We start from the raw sequence: 22,075 nt of genomic DNA on the forward strand, positions 1-22,075 counted from the left end.
CTTTACATTTAAATAACCTTTACAATCAGTAACACTCTTATTGTAGTCTACATATATTTCCCTTTGACTTAGTTTACTCTTAAGTGATATCCTGAAAAATTTAGGTTCTGAATGTAAGTAAATAGTTGAACTAAGAAAATATAAATATAAAATTAAGTGGGAAGACTATCACTATTCCATACTGGAAAAAACTACACTATGTAAGAAGAAAAGAGGCATACATTTTTTTTCTTTCTTAACCTCTTAACAAAGATATTCACTCTACATGTCTTTCTTCTAGGCACAGCCTTTTCGAGTACTGCGAGTAAGAAAAATGACCTATTTTCCCCATTTCCTTAAGCTACTATTTGTATCTTAAAATACTTACCTACATATATACATAAATGTATTGTATATATTTATATCCTCTGTGTGTGTATATATTTATATATATGAAGAATTTCTCTAAACAAGTCATCCCACTATTGTTTCAAATGTTTCTTTATCGCTTGTCCCTCAACAGCTTACTTTTCTGTTTTTTACTCATTAGATCTTAAATGTATTTCTAAAATGTATTTGATTGCTTTCTTCTAAGTAAGAGATTGGAACAACAAACTGACAAGGAAAGGTTCAGAAGGCATCACTTATTCTATCAGAGAGCACATAGCAACTGACAATTTATGCTTAGTAAGCACTTACTGAGTAATACCCTGTCCTGAACTTATCTCAGATGGAATTCCTTAAATAAAAGAAAAAATGTATTACTCTGCTTTTCACAGAATTCAAGAACCAGAGAAATCTTCAAAAGTCCATTCTTCTTTCTGTGTAAAATGTATCCTGATCTTTCAAAAAAACATAACACAACCTCCATGGTAAGCAATTATGAAATATGATGTTTTCAGGAAAAGCCATGTTCAAAACTCTCTTTAACCATTACATTATTTCTAAGTGAGCTTTGGAAACTCATTCATTCATTCAGTAAATATTTGAGTCCCTACTATATTCTAGGCAAGGTACTATACATTTATTCACAGAGCCCTAGAATTCTGGCATGTAAAAACAGACTACTGAGTAGGTTTCAGTCACCCACTCGACAATCTCCACAGTCATTCTATGTGATCCAGAACTTTGGAAAACTGAAGGGATATTGGAAAATATAACATTAAGAAGGAAGCAATCAGAAATTAAAGGAAAATACTGCCTCTCTAATGGCACCCAAATAAAAAAAATTTTTAAAGACCTTTAATGAGAGCTTGAGTCCTAGAGTCAGACGAAAGTGAGTTCAAATCACAACTCTATCCATTCCTAATTGTGAGCTCCTGTGCACATTACTTATCCTCTTTAAGCCTTAGTTTTTCTCAACTGTAAAAATGAGGATAATAATAAATACCCATATCATAAGATTGTTATGAAGTTCAAATACAAAATGCTAAATGAGGTGACTGGTTTGTGGCAAGTAGAGTAATCAATAAATTTTAGTTGTTAACATCATAATTGTCATCACCACCACTACATGCTCTTTAAATAATATGCATTCCTCTTTTTTTTTTTTTTTTTTTGAGACAGGGTCTTGTTCTGTTGCCCAGGCTAGAGTGTAGTGGTGTGATCATGGCTCACTGCAACCTCAAATTCCTGGGCTCAAGTAATTCTCCTGCCTCAACCTCTCGAGTGGCAGGAACTACAGGCATGCACCACCAGGCCCGGCTAACTTTTTAATTTTTTGTAGAGACAGCCTCTTGCTATGTTGCCCAGGCTGGTCTCAAACTCCTGGCCTCAAGTGATCCTCCCATCTCAATCTCCCAAAGTGCCAGGAATACAGGAGTGAGCCACTGCGTCTGGCCTCACATATTCTATTTTTGAAGTTATTTTCCAAGTAAGATAAGAATCCATGAGTTTCAGTGCACATTCCATAATAATACCTTTGTGCAGAGAGTTTCAGCTTCAGATATTCTTCCTGTGTCTATTAGACCAGTGACAGCTTGTGACAGAGACCACTTTTCAAGAGACTGGTTGTAATTTTCAAAGAATTTTTTGTCTTTAACTGTAAACAAAAAATGTCAATGTTACTTTATTCTGCAATTTATAATGTGTTCTCAGAGGAGTAACTGGTTCCTAAAAAGTTACCATTAGACTTATCATCCATATACAGTTTTCCAGTTACATGTGCCACATGTACCATAGACTATCCTGACAAGAGGTAGGTTTCTGAAAAGTTTCATGGCAAGAGTATTTGTGGTTAAATAACTCAAAGCCTCTTATAATTGTGACTTCTAAAGAAACAATAAAATAATTTGCTGAAAACATGTAAAGATTTACTGTGATATAACTGATGTAAAGTAAGCTGTACATTTTTAACCTATACAATTTGATGATATTTGACATGTATATCAGTGAACCATCACCACAATCATGATAATGAACATATTCAGCATCATCAAAATTTTCCTCTTCTCCCTTTGTAATCACTTTTGTCCCCAACCTACTCCATCCTCCCCTAGCCTCTGTCCCCAGTCAGCTCGTAATCTGTTTTCTGTCACATAGACCAATCTGCATTTCCACAAATTTCATATAAGTGGAATCATGTAGTATAAACTCTTCGGCATCTTTCACGGGTGCTAATATGGCAAATTACATTCATTTTCAAACAGTACATCAACCTTGCATTCCTGGGATAAACCATAATTGAACATGATGTATTATCATCATTTTTATGTACTGCTGGATTTGAATTGTTGAAGTTTTGTTATGAATTTCTCCATCTACCTTCACAAGCAATGTTGTTCTTTGCGTGGTTTGGGTATTAGGGTAATGCTGGCCTCATAGAAGATGTTAGAAGTGTTACTATCTTAGATTTTCTGAAAGAATTTGAGTAGAATTGGTATTATTTTCCCTTAAATATTTGGTAAAATCACTAGTAAGTGAATTTAAGATAGCTATTCAGGATAGCTGATTAGATGCATTTGGTGCTCGCCTCGTCCATGGAAAGGAACCAAATAGCAAGTAGACAATCACACTTCAGATATATTATCTAAAAAAGCACACTGGACCTCAACAGAAAAGTAATAGGAAACACCAAAAGCAAGGAAGGAGAGGGGAGTGAGGCTGTCTGCTCAACTGGGATCAGGTCACGCTGAGTCCCACAAACCCCTGAGTCCTAAGCAGCTAGAGTGAGGCACTATTTTGAGAGCCCAGCCCTCTACCAGGCTGTGTCTTGCCATGCAGCCCAACAGCCCCTGTATCTCCACAGCCCTGCAGACCCACTGATATTCCCTGCCCACAGCCACTGCTGCTGGAGCTGAGGAGAGCCACTGTCAACCACCATGAGCTGCCGGTAAGGAGCAGCCATGCATATTCAAGTCCCTGAGAACAAATTCCACTGCCTTGCAGCTATCACTGCATTGGAATACAGCAGAACTGAGGCATGACTGAAGCCTGTAACCCCCACAACCAGCTGCCTATGGCTGCTCACACTGAAAGCAACCCCACCCTACCCAGTAGCAGGGTCACAATACAGCAGCTGCTGCTCCCAACAAAGTATTTCCTGGCAGCCCAGCATCACTCTGCCCCTGCCTATCACAGCCAGGGCCCGCATGTACCACCAGGGAGCCTAAGGACAGGCCTACTTGGCCTGGCTCCACTCCCCAGAGTACCCAAGCATGCCCTCCTGAGGCCTGGGGATTGCCCAGCTTAGACCACCACCATTAGCACTTGAGCACTCCTCTGGGGTCTGAGGTCAGGCCCATCCAATCTGCCACTAACACCGCAGCTGGCACTCACTCACATGTACCACACGTGGGCCTGGGGACTGGTGTGCTCAGTCCATTGCAGCCACCACTAATGCCAGTGTGGACTGCTTGGGTCCCAGAGGGTCGGTCCCACTGCTACTGCCATCACCCACACCATGCCTGTTGCCCAGGAACTCAAGAACACACCCACCTACCCAGCCTAATTTTGAGGGTTAATATTGAGTATCAACTTGATTGGACTGAGGGATACAAAATATTGATCCTGGGTGTGTCTGAGTGGGTGTTGCCAAAAGAGATTAACATGTGAGTCAGTAGGCTGGGGAGGGCAGATCCACCCTTAATCTGGTGGGCACAATCTAATCAGCCTCCAGCAAATATAATGCAGGCAGAAAAACACGAAAAAGCGAGACTGGCCTAGCCTCCCATCCTACATCTTTCTCTCATGCTGGATGCTTCCTGCCCTCAAACATCAGACTTCAAGTTCTTCAGTTTGGGGCCTGGGACTGGTTCTCCTTGCTCCTCAGCTTGCAGACAGCCTATTGTGGGAACCTGTGATCGTGTAAGTTAATACTTAATGAACTCCATATATATATCTCCTATTAGTTCTGTCCCTCTAGGAGAACCCTAATACACCAATGCTGCCATTCCTGGAACCTGGGCAATCCATCTATAGTGGCACAAGAATGGGCCTGCCTAAACTCACTAACACCAGTGCCACTGTACCTTGCTCTGGCATCCAAGGACAGGCAAGCTTAGCCCACTGCTGCCACCACTAGGGTCCAAAGACTGGCCTATCTGGCATCCCAGGCCCCACCAAAACTTCACCAAGCCTCCACTAACAAGTGTATCCTAACAAACCAAAGAAATCACAAATATCACTGATGCTGTCCACAGCCAAAGAAATCAGAGACTACATTCAGAATCAAAGCCAAAGTGACCTACCCAAACAACACCATGGCTATACATCTTCAGGAAAAAATTCCCCTACGAAAGAAAATTCCAAAATTGGAAGGGACTGTTAGACTAGATGTGCATATATCAATGTAAGGACAAAGAAAACAAGAAAAAGCAAGGAAATATGACACCTCCAAAGGAACATAATAATTCTACAGCAACAGATCTGAATCAAAAAGAAATTTATGAAATCCTAGGGGAAAAATTCAAAATACTGATAGTAAAGCAGCTCAGTAAAATACAAGACAATACTAAACACCAGTACAAAGAAATTACAAAAAGCAAGGTAGGATACTAATGAAAAATTTACCAAAGAGATGGATATCATCAGAAGTAACCAAACAGAAATTCCAGAAATGAAGAATTCATTGAACGAAATACAAAATACATCTCAAAGCTTCAACAACAGACTAGATCAAGCAGAAGAGCCTCAGAACTTAAAGACAGATCTTTTCAAATAACTTAGTGAGACAAAAGTATAAAATAAGCAAAGCCTACATGACATATGGAACACCACAAAACATCCAAATATTTAAATTTTCAGTGTCCTAGAAGGCAAAAATAAAACATAGTTATTTTGTTTAGAAAAACTATTTAACAAAATAATAGATGAAAATATCCCAATTCTAGCAAGAGATTTACACATCTGAAAACATGAGGAGGCTTAGAGATGCACAAATATTTACAATTCCAAAAGATGTTCCCCATGGCACACTATAGTTAACCTACCAAAAGTCAAAGACAAAGAGAGAATACAAAAAACAGAAAGAGAAAAGCATACTACTTATAAATGAACACCCATCAGACTAACAGCAGATTTGTCAGCAGAAACTTTCCAGGCCAGTAGAGAATAAGATAATATATCCAAACTGCTGAAAAGAAAAAAACTATCAGCCAAGGACACTATACCCAGCCAAGTTATCCTTCATAAATGAGGGGAAAATAAAGTTTTCCCAGACAAGTAAAAGTTGAATATCACCACTAGTCCAGTCCTATCCTAAAAGAAATGCTCAATGGAATCTAAACCTGAAAGAGAACAGACAACATTTACCATCATGAAAACACACAAAAGTAAAAACTCACTGGTAAAGCAAACATACAAATGAGGAAGAGAAAGGACACAAATGGTACCACTACAGAAAAACCACCAAAATACAATAACATACAATAAAGAGAGAAAGAAATAAAGCATATAAAAAAAACTAATTAAACAACAGAAATAAGGCATCACACATCAATGATAACCTTGAATGTAAATGAATTTTCCATTGAAAATATATAGACTGGCTGAATGGATTTAAAAAATTACCTAATATACGCTGCCTACAAGAAACTAGTCTCACCTATTAAGACACATATAGGCTGGATGTGGTGGCTCACACCTGTAATCCCAATACTTTAGGAGGCCAAAACAGGAGGATTGCTTGAGCCTAGGAGTTTGAGACCAGCCTGGGCAACATAGCAACACCTCATTTCTAAAACAAAAAAATTAGTTTGGCATGATGACTTGTACCTATGACTTGGAAGGCTCAGGCGAGAGTATTACTTGAGCCCAGGAGTTTGAGGCCAGTTTGGGCAACACAGCAAGACTTCATCTCTTAAAAAAAAAAAAAAACTAAAATAATGATAGCAACAATGTATTTGATTATGTGTGCTTATGTGTGTATGGATGTACATAGACTCGTATGCTTATGTGCAAGCAAAAGAGCAATGACATAAAGGACAATAACTAGGATTGTTTTACTCTAAGGACTTGCACTATCCATAAAGCAGTACAGTGTTAGTTGAAAATGGAGTTGGATTAATTGTAAATGTATATTGCAATCAGTAAAAAAGGGCAACCAGTAAAAAAGAAAAGTAAAAAAGGAAATATGACTGACATGCTAACAAAGAAGAGAAAATAGTATCAAATAAAATGCACAATTAAAACTACAAAACACAGAAAAATAGTTGGACAAAAACAGAAACAAAGAACAAGGGCAACAAATAGAAAATGGTAAAATATATGATAGATACTAAACCAATTAAATCAACAAACACTTCAAACACCTATAGTCTAAACATACCAATGAAAGACAGAGATTGTCAATGTGGATAAAAAATAAAAATAGGTAGTTCTTTCTTAATCTGAGAGTATGGCTTAAAAATAACTGTTACAGGTATTTCTGATTTACCACTTAATAAATTCATTTTATTAAACTATTTCAATTTGAATACCATTAAACAAAAGCCTACTTTTCTTAATTTGCCCTAGTAGTCAAAAGACTGGCAGTAATGATGCTTAACATTTACTAAAAAATGATTAATAACCTAAAATTAATTCAGTGAAAAGTTAATGTCCCAAGACAAAAGCAGGCTAATCTATTTATTAATTTAAGTAGGTTAATCTATGTCACTTTTCAGTGAAGAAATTTATAGATTTACAATACAATGTTAACTAAATCTGATTAGATTAACAGCTTATTCTGACCAACATTCCCAGGAGGAATCACGGGACAATTTCAATGCAGGTTTCAGTAAAGGACTCTTTCCAGGTCACCTCTATCCTAAAACGCTGGTAAAGTCTCAAAGTAAGTAAATGCTACAAAAGAAAGATTTCAGCTAACAAAACCTATTGGGCTTTTTAAGCTATCTGGAAGAGAAAATACATACGCTTATCACACTTTTGTATAAATATTATACTATGGATTTTAATGAATATATATATATTTTTTTTTTTTAGACAGAGTCTTGCTCTGTCGCCCAGGCTGGAGTGCAGTGGTGTGATCTCGGCTCACTGCAAGCTCCACCTCCCAGGTTCACGCCATTCTCCTGCCTCAGTCTCCAGAGTACCTGGGACTACAGGCGCCCACCACCATGCCCAGTTAATTTTTTGTATTTTTTAGTAGAGACGGGGTTTCATTGTGTTAGCCAAGATGGTCTCGATCTCCTGACCTCATGATCACCTGCCTCGGCTTCCCAAAGTGCTGGGATTACAGGCATGAGCCACCGCACCCGGCCTAATGAATATATTTTTTATAACAATATGTGCTGAAGCTGTTTGTATTCCGGATTTAACCATGCAAGAAATCTGAATTAAATTATGTATAAAGAAGCTTTTTAAAACTTACTTGAAGCAGAAATAGCAGACAACAGTGCCAAGTATAAATCTATCCTCTTTGGCTGAGTCTTGTTCACTAAGGCCAGTTTATCATCAGCATGACAGGCTGCCATTAGCCCAGCCCAGACAGCAGGATCACCTAAAAACAGGAAATACACAGTGATAAGTCTTGTTAAAATCAACACGTTGCTTAAAAACTATCAAAGATGAGATTAAGAGTTTACAAGTTAAAAAAAAAATTGTATCTAAAAAAAAATTTCACTTTCTCAAAGGAAAATTAAATTGCACTTGTTTTCAAGACACATTGCTACATTCATCTTTCAAGATTTGCCAATTTTTCCAAACATATCAGAGGATGACAAGCATCCTATTAAGTTCTTCTTCCATGGCTGGTTAGTTCAGCTGCCTAGCGTGCTGTATTACTGTGGAAAGGGCAATTAGATTCACTTGCACTGAACACCAAGGATAAGTCTCACTCATCTTCGTCACTTAGTAGTTGCTGTTTTAAAGACTCAGTCCTAGGACAAGGAAGATAACACAATTTTTCAGTTCTTAAGAAAAGTTTAAGCCAAAGGAAAGACTCAAGATTTTAATTATATTCTAACAGGCAAGCATGAAAGTAACTGCATCATTCCAAGTGAAGCATTTATATGACTATATATCCTTCATTCATTTGATCTTTCCTTCTTTCCTTCACCCTTCACAGCAGCTTCAGGGGAGGGAAAAGGAGAAAAGTCCAACAGCAGTGAGTTGGAAGGTAACTTTCTATGCATAGAAAAGATTATGCATAAAGACTTCTCTTTTTAAGAAAGTTGTGAAAAAAAGAAACGTGAAGGGGATTTGGAATTTAGAAGTTTTTTTTTCTTTTCATTTGTTTGGTCATTTATTTTTATAAATCTTATTTTGCCCTTTACTTCAACAAGTTAATATTTTAGTCCTGCTACTCTTAAAAAACAAATGAATGCTTTCAAAATCTCACAAGGGGGTGCTGGCTAACAATATAGTCACTTGATCATACTTTTTAGCTTTAGTTTTCTATTTTTTCTTATCTGACCACCCCACCCAATATGTTTCTTATCAAATATCTGAAATATATATCTACTTCAGTTATAGGTGACCAGTATTACTGCTAAAATACAAAATCAACAAAATTACAAGAATCATTAAAATCTTATGCAGATCAAACACTTTTACAAAAAGTTAAATACATACCTCCATATAATGAAACAATTTCCACTCCATATAATGACTACCTTATTTTAAGTAGCACAGACAATCAAATTCCAGAATACACAAATGGGGACTATTTCCTAGAATTTATGATAAAATCTGATTACTATATAAATAAAGGCACATGACAGCCTTAGACGTGGGTTTCAGGTCTAGCCATGCCACTAATTAATGTGTGGTAGTTCTTCCTTTAGGATTCATTTTCTTATAAAACAAGACAACTAAACTAGATAATAGCTGAGGTGCCATAGGGTCTTAAATTCTATGATTCTAACTGAAGTGGACTCAATCTCTGAATATTAACTTAATCCTAAGATTAAAGGGATAGCCCCTTTAGGGATCTTACAGTATTGTATAGTTTGGATTTCTGATTGGAGAATGGACAATAGCTGGCAGCAATTTCCTCTATCACTATACAAAATAATTACTGTTTCCATGAACTCTTCCACAGATGACCAGCAAACCAAATTCCCTATAAAATAGAGTGACTCTAAGATAATATATAAACTACAAACCCAAAAATTTTAAAATACAGCTTGCTAAAAATACCTCTTAGTATCACAGAAGCACTGATCTAGCAGAAATTGGAATTTTTTCCATTCAATTCTAAATTCTCGGAATTATCTTTAAATTCCTGACAAGACTCCCTGGAATAACATCTATCAATACTGTGCTTTGTTCATCTAAAGATCTACAAGGACTAGGTGTACAGCCACTACACACAACGACAGTTATATTCATTTGCATTGGACTCTAAGGACAAGTCTCAAACAGGCACTCATCTTTGCCACTAAGTCACTGTTCTAGCATCTTATGTGATGTCTCTGCTTCCTTGAGTATGTATTTATCCAGATAATCCGGGAACATCAGAGATCATTAGAGAGGACCTAATCTGGGCAATCTCACCTTTCTAAAGTTTTTGTCCTTACACAATCAAAGGCTAATAGCTCTTTTATCATTCTGGATCCACAATAAGAATTACTGAGAGTAAGTTTATCTAATATCTGCTTGAGAACTCCAAAAATAAAAAACCTACCAATATGTATATAACATAGACAAATCAAAATGTTTAGTCTCTTTTTATTTCTATGTCAAAATGAAGGAAAAGATAAACAACAGAATATTGATTTTTTTGCTTAGTTTACAAAATAATCCCTGAAATTTAGATATTTTGCAACTTAATGAGAGTCTTTACAATTTATTGTCAAAGATAACACTGAACTTGTTCTTGGTATAATTTCTTTCCCAACAGTGCTTAGCCAAAAGCAATAGCATTCTGATCTAACACATCTTAAGAGTTAAAGGAAAATAAATTTCATGCATTATTTCATATTTAAAATACTGTATTATGTAAAAATATACCTTATAACCCTATAATGCTAGACATTCCAGTCTTCTACGGCATTTTTCCAGTAGTAGTGATGGAACAAGCTTAAGTAACATTCCTCAGTACCTTTGTGATCAACAGCCTATATATGACACAGTTAGCTCAGGTGAGGCCATAACTGTGGCATCTGTAAGTTACCACACAAGATACATCCCCACCCTTCAAGAATCTAACTACACATAAAAATATCTAAATGTGTATGTTAAATAATTTAGCAACTATAGGTGAAACTCTTCAAACCATATTGATGCAAAATGGAAATAAAACTGTTTCTTGAAAATACATGTATAGTTCAGATTTTCAGTAACAGGTAATAATAAAGTATCATTAAGCAGACATTCCTTTAGGCCTATTTCGATAATTGATGCTTTCTTAATTATCAGTAGCCAAAAGCAGATAATCAAATGATATGCAAAATCTTGAAATATTTTCTTAAAATTCCCTTTTGACTTATTTCATGGAAATATAAACTTTGCTCCTATAAATCACAAATAAATGCAAGATTGATAGAATCCAAATTCAAGAATATAAATGTACTGAATTATCACATGCACCTTGAAACTATGTGAATCTATAATGCATCAATTTAACAAGTCATTTCTGATAGCATTATATATTGTATTAAACACTTACATAGTGCAAAATACTTTAATCACTCAAACTCTTGTTGTAGAAGACCTAAACTATGCACATTTTTTGTCTGGTATAAAAAATGCCAATAAAATATATATTGTGTGCAAGATCTTTCCCCCACTTACAAAATATGTATTTAGAAAAAAAAATTGGAATTAATGAAATAGATATTACACGCACCTGGAGAAAGGAGAGCTGCCTTCTGAATGGTCTTTAGTGCAACATTTTTTTCATCTTCTCCTGAACTGCTTCCCATAGCCAACTGATTTACTGCAGTGTACAGCAACGCCTTCGACATAAGAGAAAAGAAGTATGTTAGCCAATTTTCCTTATAGCTCCCTCTCTTTCAAACTGACTAAAAGGCTCTATTTGATATGATATAATCACTAAGGCTATGAAAACTATTATTCCTTCATCAGCATTATTTAATAAATTCAACATTTCCTTTGTACTAGGACAAACTAACCTTTCCGTGATTTGAGTCCAGAATATGAGCCACATTTCCTGCTACAACACCTCCCTAGAACAGAAAATATTGATGATTCATACAAATGCAAAACTTTCATGAAAAGTAAATTTAAGATTGATAAGGCCTTTCTACTAAATCACTGGAAAGGTTCAGTTTTACCACTTTCACAACTCCTAACCTTCTTAAAAGTATCAATTTATTATTACTGTTTGAAAAGACTAATAATCTTGTGAAAGGAAATCTTTTCTACTGTGACCAACTCTTCTTTCAAAATATTCGTTTATAGGCTCAAAAGTTACATAATTTTACCAACCAAATGTATACATTTTCTAATAATATAAAAGATTATAAAGACTGAGAAAGATCACAAAGATAAATTAACATGGCTTACTATATGAAAATACACAGTATTTTCAAAACTTACATACTCCAGTAAAATAAATAAAGTTCAAGGCACCATGAAGCTCATCATTGCTTCAATAATCAACTCAATACTAAAAATAAGAAAAATACATGTAGCATCACAGGGTTTTCATTAGATCAATTTGAAATCTATAACTTTAAATAATTGCAGCTACTTCATATGGTTGTTGAGATTATAAAAATGCTGATAGCTAACACATAATAAAGCGCTTCATTCAGGTAATTTTGGAGTTGAATAACAGTGGTCTTCCAGGTCCTTTGAGCCAACTCATTCATTAAAATAATGAAAATGTGAAATAAAACCCTGCTGCTCAAACTGCGGCTTGTGCATCCGCAGTGTCCACACTCTCTAAGAGGTTGTTAGATGTGCAGAATATTGGGTCCCGTCTCAGGCCTACAGAATTAGAATCTGCATTTTCACAAGATCACCAGGTGACTTCAGTTGCACATTAAAGTTTGAAAAGCACTGAGATAAAAGAGTTTAAAAACATATTCTTAAAAGTACTGAAAGATTGACAAGATATTAAGGACTTACCAGCTCAAAATTGAAAGGGAAAACTGGAATTCAGAGAGACAAGTGAGCAGGGAAGCCGCTTCTGCCATTTGCAAATGCTAACAATTTCTTTTCTTTTTTTTTTCTTTTTTCTTTTTTTCTTTTTTTAGATGGAGTCTTGCTCTGTCGCCCAGGCTGGAGTGCAGTGGCACAATCTCAGCTCACTGCAACCTCCGCCTCCCAGGGTTCAAGTGATTCTTCTGCCTCAGCTTCCCAAGTAGCTGGGACTACAGGTGTATGCCACCATGCCCAGCTAATGTTTGTATTTTTAGTAGAGAGAGGGTTTCACCATGTTAGCCAGGCTGGTCATGAACTCCTGACCTCAGGTAATCCACCCTCCTCGGCCTTCCAAAGTGCTGGGATTACAGCCATGAGCCACCATGCCTGGCCCAAATACTAACAAATTTTAATTTTAAGCCTGAAGGATGCATGGGCTAGTAGGACAAAAATTAAGGCCCAGGTTAACACAAGGAGGTGAGTATAGAGGAGACCTACATCAGAATAAGCTGAGACCCCAACAGGCCACACCCTAAGATTCAAGGTGAATCAGAATTAAGCCAGGTCTCAGGAACTAGCAACCCAGGCACAAAGTAGCCTGCTTGGTCCAAAAACCCCAAGTTCTAAACTTTGTATAACATAGTCCCAGATTGGTGGACCTCCCAAGCACCCAGCAGCAAGTACAAATTATTTCTGTAGAAAGGTACCTTAATTCTAGGCCTCAAATTATTCCTAGAAATAATTTTCAAGTACACACAACTGGGTAAACAAAGAAACCAAGCCACCAAGAATGAAATTCAGTAGGAATAACAAACAAGACTCACAGACGTCAAACAAGTGTGTAGGTCTTGTAGATTTCAGATATTGGAATTATTAGTCATGGTAAGTTGTTGAAAACATTAGCTATTACCATTATGTTTACCAACTTGTGAAGTGAACTATGAGAGGATATATTAACCACAGAAGTTAATAGAAGAATACAGACTCCTGAAAATATCTGGCTGTTACAAACTAAAATGTAGTGTATAATCCTTTATAGATGTCAGTGACTTCATATCTATAATTATATACTTGTATATTAGCAGTGTTCTAGTTCTTACTGCATTATCTTTAAGATGATTTTAAATAAAATTATCTTTTGGGATTCAAAAACACATAGCTAATGCTTACTATTGGCAGTGTTACATTATTTTATCACATATCATTAACATAATCTGTATGTGTTCAAAAAGATCTTCCTACTTCTTTGTAGCTCCCACAACATCTAGAACAGTGCAACGATACATGGAGAAAACTCAGTCTAGTATTCGTTGAATGACTAATTGAAAATTTAGCTAATAACAGAACTTTCTTCATTGTATAAATTATCTTTCAGAAGAATAATGCCATAGTTTAAAATTATCATATTTACCACAAGTTATTTTATCTTTTTGCTAGAATTTGAAACATTACTTTACCTTTGCATTTCGTTGAGCATACTGTGCAACAACTCGAGACAACAGAGACCAAACAGCAGGGTCACCAGGGTTGCTAAAGAGATCATCAAAAGTAGCAGGCTTAGGGACAAGTTACTTTAACCACAAAATGTACAAGCAATCAACAATTTATTAAGTTTAAAACCTTTTAGACATCTAAAACAAGTTCATATTAATTGTGCATGTTTGGTTGAAAGTATTTTTAGAAAACATACTTTATATCACTTATGTACACCAACAGTCTTTATGAAAATAAGAAGAAAAAATCAACAATGGATGTTTATAAAGTCATGAGATAAGAAAAGTTAAGGAAATTTAACACACTGTGTTCAAACACAAAGAGATTAAAAATTATAGGATAAGTAATATTGCATGGCAGGAAGATAACTACTAATAAAAATGACATAAGGAATAAACTTTATATTAAAATAATTTTAAAAAATCAGCAAAGATTGTTAACAAAATGAACTCTGAAAGGAAAAGAGACTACAGACACGACACTTTACTGCTAAAATAAAATATAATAATTAACCACTGCTGCTGACAGCTTTCCTTTTTTCAAATTTTGAAGAAATTAATGAATCTTTAAATTGCTGAAAATTACTAAAACCATCAATCTAGACAGTACCAGACAACAGACTAAGAATATTACAAACTTGGGAATTAAGAGCTTTAATAGCAAAACAAAGTTTGGGCCTTAACCTGACTAAGGGCCAAACTTATCAATTGAATTAAAAAAACACAATCCTTATAGGTAAAATAATATATATAGTCAGGTCCTGTGTAAAATTGCATAAAACCAGGGTGTGGTTTTCAAATGTATATTCTTACCTTATTTTACAGTATTAATAAAGTCCAAATGTCAAATGCAATGATATCAAGTATAATTAGGTTCCAAGTTCACAAATACAGAATTTACCTGTGAACAGCTTTAGATACTTGTTTTTGCACTGCCACACTGCGACCTTGGAGTGCATAAATCGCTGATGTAAGAAGGCACCTCTGATAATTACTGTCTTTGTGTTTGGTGTGCTTCAGTAACTCATTAAGTGCTGCTTTTGACAGTGTAGCATCCTGCATTGCCAACCCTAGAGCACACAGGGCTTGAAGGCTTTCTGTGGTTGGTTCCTTTAAGATAGAGCTGTAAATATATTTTAAAATTACCTGTTAGTTATGACTAGAGTAGTTGTTTGTTTCTTTTTTGTTTGTTTGTTTGTTTGAGACAGAGTTTCACTCTGTCCCCCAGGCTGGAGTGCAGTGGCGCTGTCTCGGTTCACTGCAAGCTCCGCCTCCCGGGTTCACGCCATTCTCCTGCCTCAGACTCTAGAGTAGCTGGGACTACAGGCACCCGCCACCACACCCAGCTAATTTTTTGTATTTTTAATGGAGACAGGGTTTCACTGTGTTAGCCAGGATGGTCTCGATTGCCTGACCTCGTGATCCGCCTATCTCGGCCTCCCAAAGTGCTGGGATTACAGACGTGAGCCACCATGCCCGGCCTATGACTACAGTAGTCTTTATCTGTAACTATTAAAACATTATTTAGTATAAAAAGCAATTTATGTAAAGATTCACCAAACTAAACTCAACTTTAAGATTAATATAAAAGCAAATTTCTTGGTGTTTAGAGATAGCAATTTCCCTGATTGAAGCAGTTAAAAGCATCAATGACTTTTCACTGAGCAACAAAAGCTAAACTTATTTTCTGGTCATTATATCTAAGTGATATGGTTTGGATCTGTGTCCCCGCCCAAATCCCATGTTGAATTGTAATCCCCAGTGTTGGCAGTGGGCCTAGTGGGAGGTGATTGGATCATGAGGCAGAGTTCTCATGAATGGTTTAGCACCATCTTCATTTAGTACTGTATAGTGAATTCTCACATGATCTGGTTGTTTAAAAGTGTGCAGCGCCTCCCTCTCTCTTCCTCCTGCTCTGGCCACATAAAACATGCCCGCTTCCCCTTCACTTCCTGCCATGATTATAAGTTTCCTGAGGCCACCCCAGAAGCAATGCTGCCATGCTTCCTGTACAGTCTGCAGAACCTTGAGCCAATTAAACCTCTTTTCTCTGTAAATTACCCAGTCTCAGGTATTTCTTATAGCAGTGTGAGAACTAACACATTAAGTTTTAGAAACAAATATAAATTAGCTTCTTTGAGTTTCAGTTCTAGGTAAGTAATCAGCACAATTTTGTTAAAATGTTGAGTTCCAATAAAATATTAGAAGTTATAAATAATAAAAAAACTCTTCAATTAAAATATGATTTTTATCATTCCAAAAAAGCTTTGTCCTATTTGCTCTATGGTATTGAAACCAGCACTTTACATAGTAAGTACAAATTGCCTCTATATCCACTGTACTCCAAATGAGTATTTTTATAATTTAAGGAGAATTTACATTTTACATGTAAACATCTAGCATTTTTTTTCCTCTTTCAACTATAATATCTGACTTAGCCTTATGGAGGAAAATCTATTAATGTTTAGGAATCCCAGTTAATTTGAATAAAGAAAATCTTAGCTCTCCACTAACAATCAAACTTATAATAATTATTATGAATTTTATAGTGCAATAAAACAAAGGAATTTTTTTAAACTTTTTTTTTTTACTTAAGTGGTTTTATTTTATGTGCAAATAATGAACAGATCTACTTTCCAAAACAGGAGCTTTTTAAAAGAAAACCACATAACTTTAAAAGGCACTGGAATTCCTCTGCTTCTAGAGCATTGCTAGGCTAGAAAAATAAAGTCTGTTGTACCAGGAATCACAAGTTGGAATTGAGTATTCTCCAAAGTGGAAATTCTAGAGTGTAATGTCACTCCAGGCAAAGACTATTCAGTTCTCATCCCCAAATTCCTATCAGAAGGGTTAAACCAGGTCAAAACAGTCCAGCATAATTAGGCTTCATCAAACAATGTCATTATGCTCTTCTAAGATGCAAGTAAACCAAAACAGGAAATACTAAAATCAAAATAATATTTGACACTGTCATTCAAATTGTTAGTTCTTTGTTGTATCCCTCCTTCTATAACATTAATAAGGGAAATATTTTACTCAAAGAATATTTTATTTTATACATCACTAGCCATGAATTTTTGTCATTAGTTATTATACAAATGCTGCCTAGTGCCATTATCCAAATGGTATAACCATTTTACATTCACAATTCACTTCTATAGTTATAAATATAATTTTCATGATTTACCTAAGTACATCTATCGGTGAAGATTTAACACTGAGATGCAATCTAACATCTGTAATATCTGATGTTGTGTAGATGGCAATGCAGGAAAGATATATTTTAATCACTTTTCATTTAAGTGACCTTATATAAAAAATAAACTAATAATTTAGCAGGTCCAAGTTTTAAACAATGCTCATTGAGATATAACAGAAATATTTATAACATTATAAAATATCACATATCTACCATTACCTCTTTGGACTATTTTTGGAAGGGGGAAATTAAGAGTTTTGTACTTCATTTTGACAAACAGGTATGAAATCATGAATTTTCTGAGGCAGCTCTGAAGTAAATAGCTTACGTAAAGTATCCATAGTAACTCTTTTTACAATAAGAGTTAATACATATGTGTCCAAATATGGAAGTATGTCAGTCAGTGTCATGTCTAGCAAATAACCACATGGCTAATGGGTACAACTAAAAAAGCGAAAAAGCAAATAGTAAAATGCAAATTTCAATATTGATAACAAAAAAATAAATTCTAATTTGTGCCTTGCTCAATGGAAAAAAAAAACTACCTAATTTAATACTTACTAATAAACAAAATCTGAATTATGACTGAAATGACTACATTCTAATATTAAGCAAACACGTGCTGAATGCTCAATACCTGTATGTTGTATTTTACCATGTTCTCAGGATTTTACACATGGTTATTTATTATCATAAAGTGTATAAAGTTGGTAACCAGATTTTTTTCACATAATGAACTAAATCCTGTTCCCCTTAAATCAGTGCCTAGTACACTGCTCAGTTCCCAACATATGAATGCCAAACAACAGCAATATAGGTTAAGTAATGGAACTTTTCATAGAAAGAAAATCAAACAAAAGAATGCCAGTGGGTAGAGATGGAAGCAGTTGGTAGTGTCAAGCTTGGGTGAAGACGCGCAGAAAATCAAAAACAAAGAAAGAAACATAAAAAACAAAAAACCTAGGCTTGGATCCAACAACATAAAACATAGGTGTAAAGGTTTTCCTTCACATAGGTGAAGGGGAAAAAAAGATTATATTGTTATTTTTTCTCCCACTTCCATTTCCTGTCTTAAGCAGTAATCAAAGACAAATCTAATGACTCTAATATGGGGTTACTTTTGCCCTTGATAACTGCAGTCATCATTATTATCTATGATTCTTGTCACCAAGCATTTGCAAATTTAAGTTCTCAAAACATGTTATATATAACCATAGATACATGTTAAAAGGATATAAGCATGTAAAGAGACAAGATTTTCTTTTAAATGGGTTGGTTTTTCCTAACCAGCAAAGAGGAAGAAAAAAAAATTGCTTATTTATTAGACAAGGAAATGACTGTAATGGCAGAGGATAAGGCAAAGGCATTACATCAAATAAACACATGTCAAGTTTATCCTATAGAACTGGTTCTCAACCAGTACCATCTAACCATCTCTATCCCCCCACCTTTGGAGATGGGGTAGTTACAGAGGCAATTTTTTTGTTGTCACAATGACTGAGGAGTGCTAATATTACCACTTAGTAGGTGGGAGGCAAGGATATAAACTTTTTGCAATGGGAGAATATCTCTGTACCATGAAGATTAGTACCACTCAAAAATGCCAACACTCATTGAGGCCACTGTTCAATAGCATGAATTAATTACTACTGCTTGTGAAGGAATTAAGGCCAATTTTCTAAAAAACTAATCTTCAAGAAGTTAGAAAATATTATATAAGTAACCACAAATAACACAGGTCATTATTTTATTAACTTACTCCAAAACACAGAAATAATTTTAAGTTTTGTTACTCATTTTAAAAGATTCACCTTTAAATGAACCTTTTAACAGGTTATCTTGAAAAGGAAAGAAGAAAACATCTCTTTGGGAATCCAAGAAGCCAAAAAACAAGACTTCATTACAACTATCTTCATTAAAATTTTAGGATACTACTTATCAGGTGATCAGATTATCTTTAAAAAAAAAAAATGCAACAGAGTATAGGACAGTTTTGAAAGATCCAATAGATCAAGGGCTAAGAATTAAATCACAATCTGTAGTTCCACCTGTGACTATCAATTCAGAACCAGGTGGGCCCAATCCCTTTTGTTCACCCACAAGTTCCCAAAGCATTAAGAACTTCATTTTACATTGCTCCAAATCTCAACCCAAATATTTAAGTATCTGGTCATGTTAAATGTTGATGTCAACTATACGTACCATTTAAATAGCAATGTCTTGGCTACATCCATTTTTCCTTGTTTATATTCAGTTATTGCCAGAGCTGTCAAGATATGTGCTTTGTCTTGCTCTGATTCAACAATAGACAAGGCTCTCTCATAGGCTGTTACATAAAATTGAAAACAAACAAAACAATATAAAAGCCATCCTGATTGATCAAGCATGGGATTTTTTCTTTCCGAATCCTATTTTTCAGAAAGGTCTAAATACAATCACATCTTTGTATTCTCCTGTTCTCAAGCAGATAGAATAAAAATTTATAATAATCCAACTTGTTTTCAGTGTTCCAAGGTGATTCTCAGGTATCATTAGGATTATTATGCGACAATCTCTAACTTCTACCCTCAGAATCTATATGGGAATCTAGGTCACTGTCTTTAAGAGCCAAAGCAGAGGCCTGCAGCCACTGAGATATCACCAGAATTCCCACGTGCAGCCAAGCAACTCCATCAAGCAGTAGATACTTAAATGCTCTATACACATGTGGGCTAAGCCCATATATGTGAAAATGCATCATTTAACATATTTGGAGAAATCAAAATCTATTACTAACATGGTTGAGGTCTTCATTTATCAGAAATTAATATCTAAGCAGTGTAGAGCAGTAAACATTTGCTTTCAAATGCTAAGTCACATATTTGTCATAAGTGATCTTGGGCCTCAGTTGCCTCATTTGTGTAATAAATACTCAGCTCATAACACTACTATAAAGACTACTCATCATAATAACATTCTAAATGAAGTAACAGATAAAAAGTGCCTAGTATTGCTCCTGACTCCTAGTCAGATTTTAATAAACATTGCAACCCCCACCCCATCTCATTATTACATCTTTCTGTATGTATGCTCATCATGATTAAACTCAACTCCAGAAAAGACGTGTCCTTTAGCTTCAGGGCAATATTCTTACCTTTGCTGCTCTCTTTATAAAGCCCCTTCATGAATAAAGCCAAAGCAAAACCTATGATATCTTCTAACTCTTCCAGTGGTGTTGACTTAAAAGCCTGGATAGCTTTATCATATTCGCCAATGGAACTAAGAAGTAAAACACAACTTACTTTTAATATCAAAAGTAATTCTGGCATGTATCATCAAAATACAGAGATACAATTACACTAAGTTGGGCCGGGCGCAGTGGCTCACATCTGTAATCCCAGCACTTGGGAGGCTGAGGGGGGTGGGGGGGGCGGTGGATCACAAGGTCAGGAGTTCGAGACCAGCCCGGCCATCATGGTGAAACCCTATCTCTCCTAAAAACACAAAAATTAGCCCGACATGGTGGTGCATGCCTGTAATCCTAGCTGCTCAGGAGGCTGAGGCGGGAGAATTGCTTGAACCCAGTAGGCGGAGGTTGTAGTGAGGCGAGATTGTACCACTGCACTCTAGCCTGAGCAAGACAGAGCAAGACTCGTCTCAAAAAAAATAATAATACTTTACACTAAGTTTCTTCTGATAATTTCATGTGTACTTCCTTTTTTATAGTGGTCTACTAAATTACAAATTGTCTCTTTTTTAACAAACTTTAATTAAAATCCCAAATTATAAAAATAATTCCAAGTTGACTTTTATATGGATCTCTAATTTTTTTAAGCTTAATACTTAATTAAATATTACCCTATGAGTATGGTTCTAGCATCTTTGCTAAGCTTAACAAGTCATAAAATGCCTAGTCAGAATCAAACCTATCTTTTGTGTAAACTGTTTATCTGCACATTTTTCTTTTCTGGAGGGCATATTGACACACTAAAATTCCATGAACAAAAACATTATTCTTTTTTGTGTTTAAGAGAGAGGAGGCCGGGCGCAGCGGCTTACACCTGTAATCCCAGCACATTGGGAGGCTGAGATGGGCGGGTCACTTGAGGTCAGGAGTTCAAGACCAGCCTAGCCTGGCCAACATGATGAAACCCCGTCTCTACTAAAAAAATACAAAAGTTACCTAGGCGTGGTGGCGGGCGCCTGTAATTCCAACTACTGGAGAGGCTGAGGCAGGAGAATCACTTGAACCCGGGAGGCAGAGGTTGCAATGAGCCAAGATTGAACCACTGCACTCCAGCCTGGGCAACAAGAGAGAAACTCAATCTTAAAAAAAAGGGGGGGGGGGGGGGCAGGAAAATATAAACTGTAATATATACTAAAGTGCAATACTTATTAATAACAGAAAATAACTTGTTTTGCTTAAAGATAAAAGGAACTTGTATAAGCTCAACCGCCATCATCTGAAGAGATTTAAGATTCTTCTTTCTGGTATCCATCACCATAATCTGAATCTGTTTTATTTTAATGTGTTGTGGAAATCTTTTATAAAATCTTTTAATCTTTGAGGATATGAATGGGGCTAAAATATAGGCAACCTTCACTTATAAGTAAGTTTTAAAAGTGAAAGAACTTACAAAATCAACACTTAAATTCTGATAAAGGAAAGAGGACTACCTTAGATTGTTTATGGATACATACATATATATTGAAAGTATTTCTTTAAATGAACACTATCTTCTAAGATGTGCGTGCTTTTGTGGAGAAAAGAATGGAACTACGGAAGGGAATGTGGGTGCTTCAATGAATCTATCTGAAATTTTTCTGGAAAAGGTAACCTGAAGGTTGGGCGCGGTGGCTCACGCCTGTAATTCCAGCACTTTGGGAGGTCAAGGTGGGTGAATCATGAGGTCAGGAGTTTGAGACCAGCCTG

The 22,075-nt window shown here is 35.7% G+C and overlaps 1 protein-coding gene across 1 annotated transcript in view; it reads right to left on the reverse strand.

The window, feature by feature from the left end:
- The window catches only part of SKIC3 (SKI3 subunit of superkiller complex), a 98,637-nt gene that overhangs the window by 25,798 nt on the left and 50,764 nt on the right, over positions 1-22,075 (reverse strand). Inside the window, 8 exon segments of the mRNA XM_017859658.1 lie at positions 1,899-2,020; positions 7,790-7,918; positions 11,210-11,318; positions 11,496-11,549; positions 13,929-14,001; positions 14,866-15,087; positions 19,366-19,489; positions 20,297-20,421. Of these exon segments, the coding sequence (XP_017715147.1) occupies positions 1,899-2,020; positions 7,790-7,918; positions 11,210-11,318; positions 11,496-11,549; positions 13,929-14,001; positions 14,866-15,087; positions 19,366-19,489; positions 20,297-20,421 (958 nt within the window).

Source organism: Rhinopithecus bieti, unplaced genomic scaffold (assembly GCF_001698545.2).
Source record: "Rhinopithecus bieti isolate Rb0 unplaced genomic scaffold, ASM169854v2 scaffold_50384, whole genome shotgun sequence".
In the NCBI taxonomy this organism is placed as follows: Eukaryota; Metazoa; Chordata; class Mammalia; order Primates; family Cercopithecidae; genus Rhinopithecus; species Rhinopithecus bieti.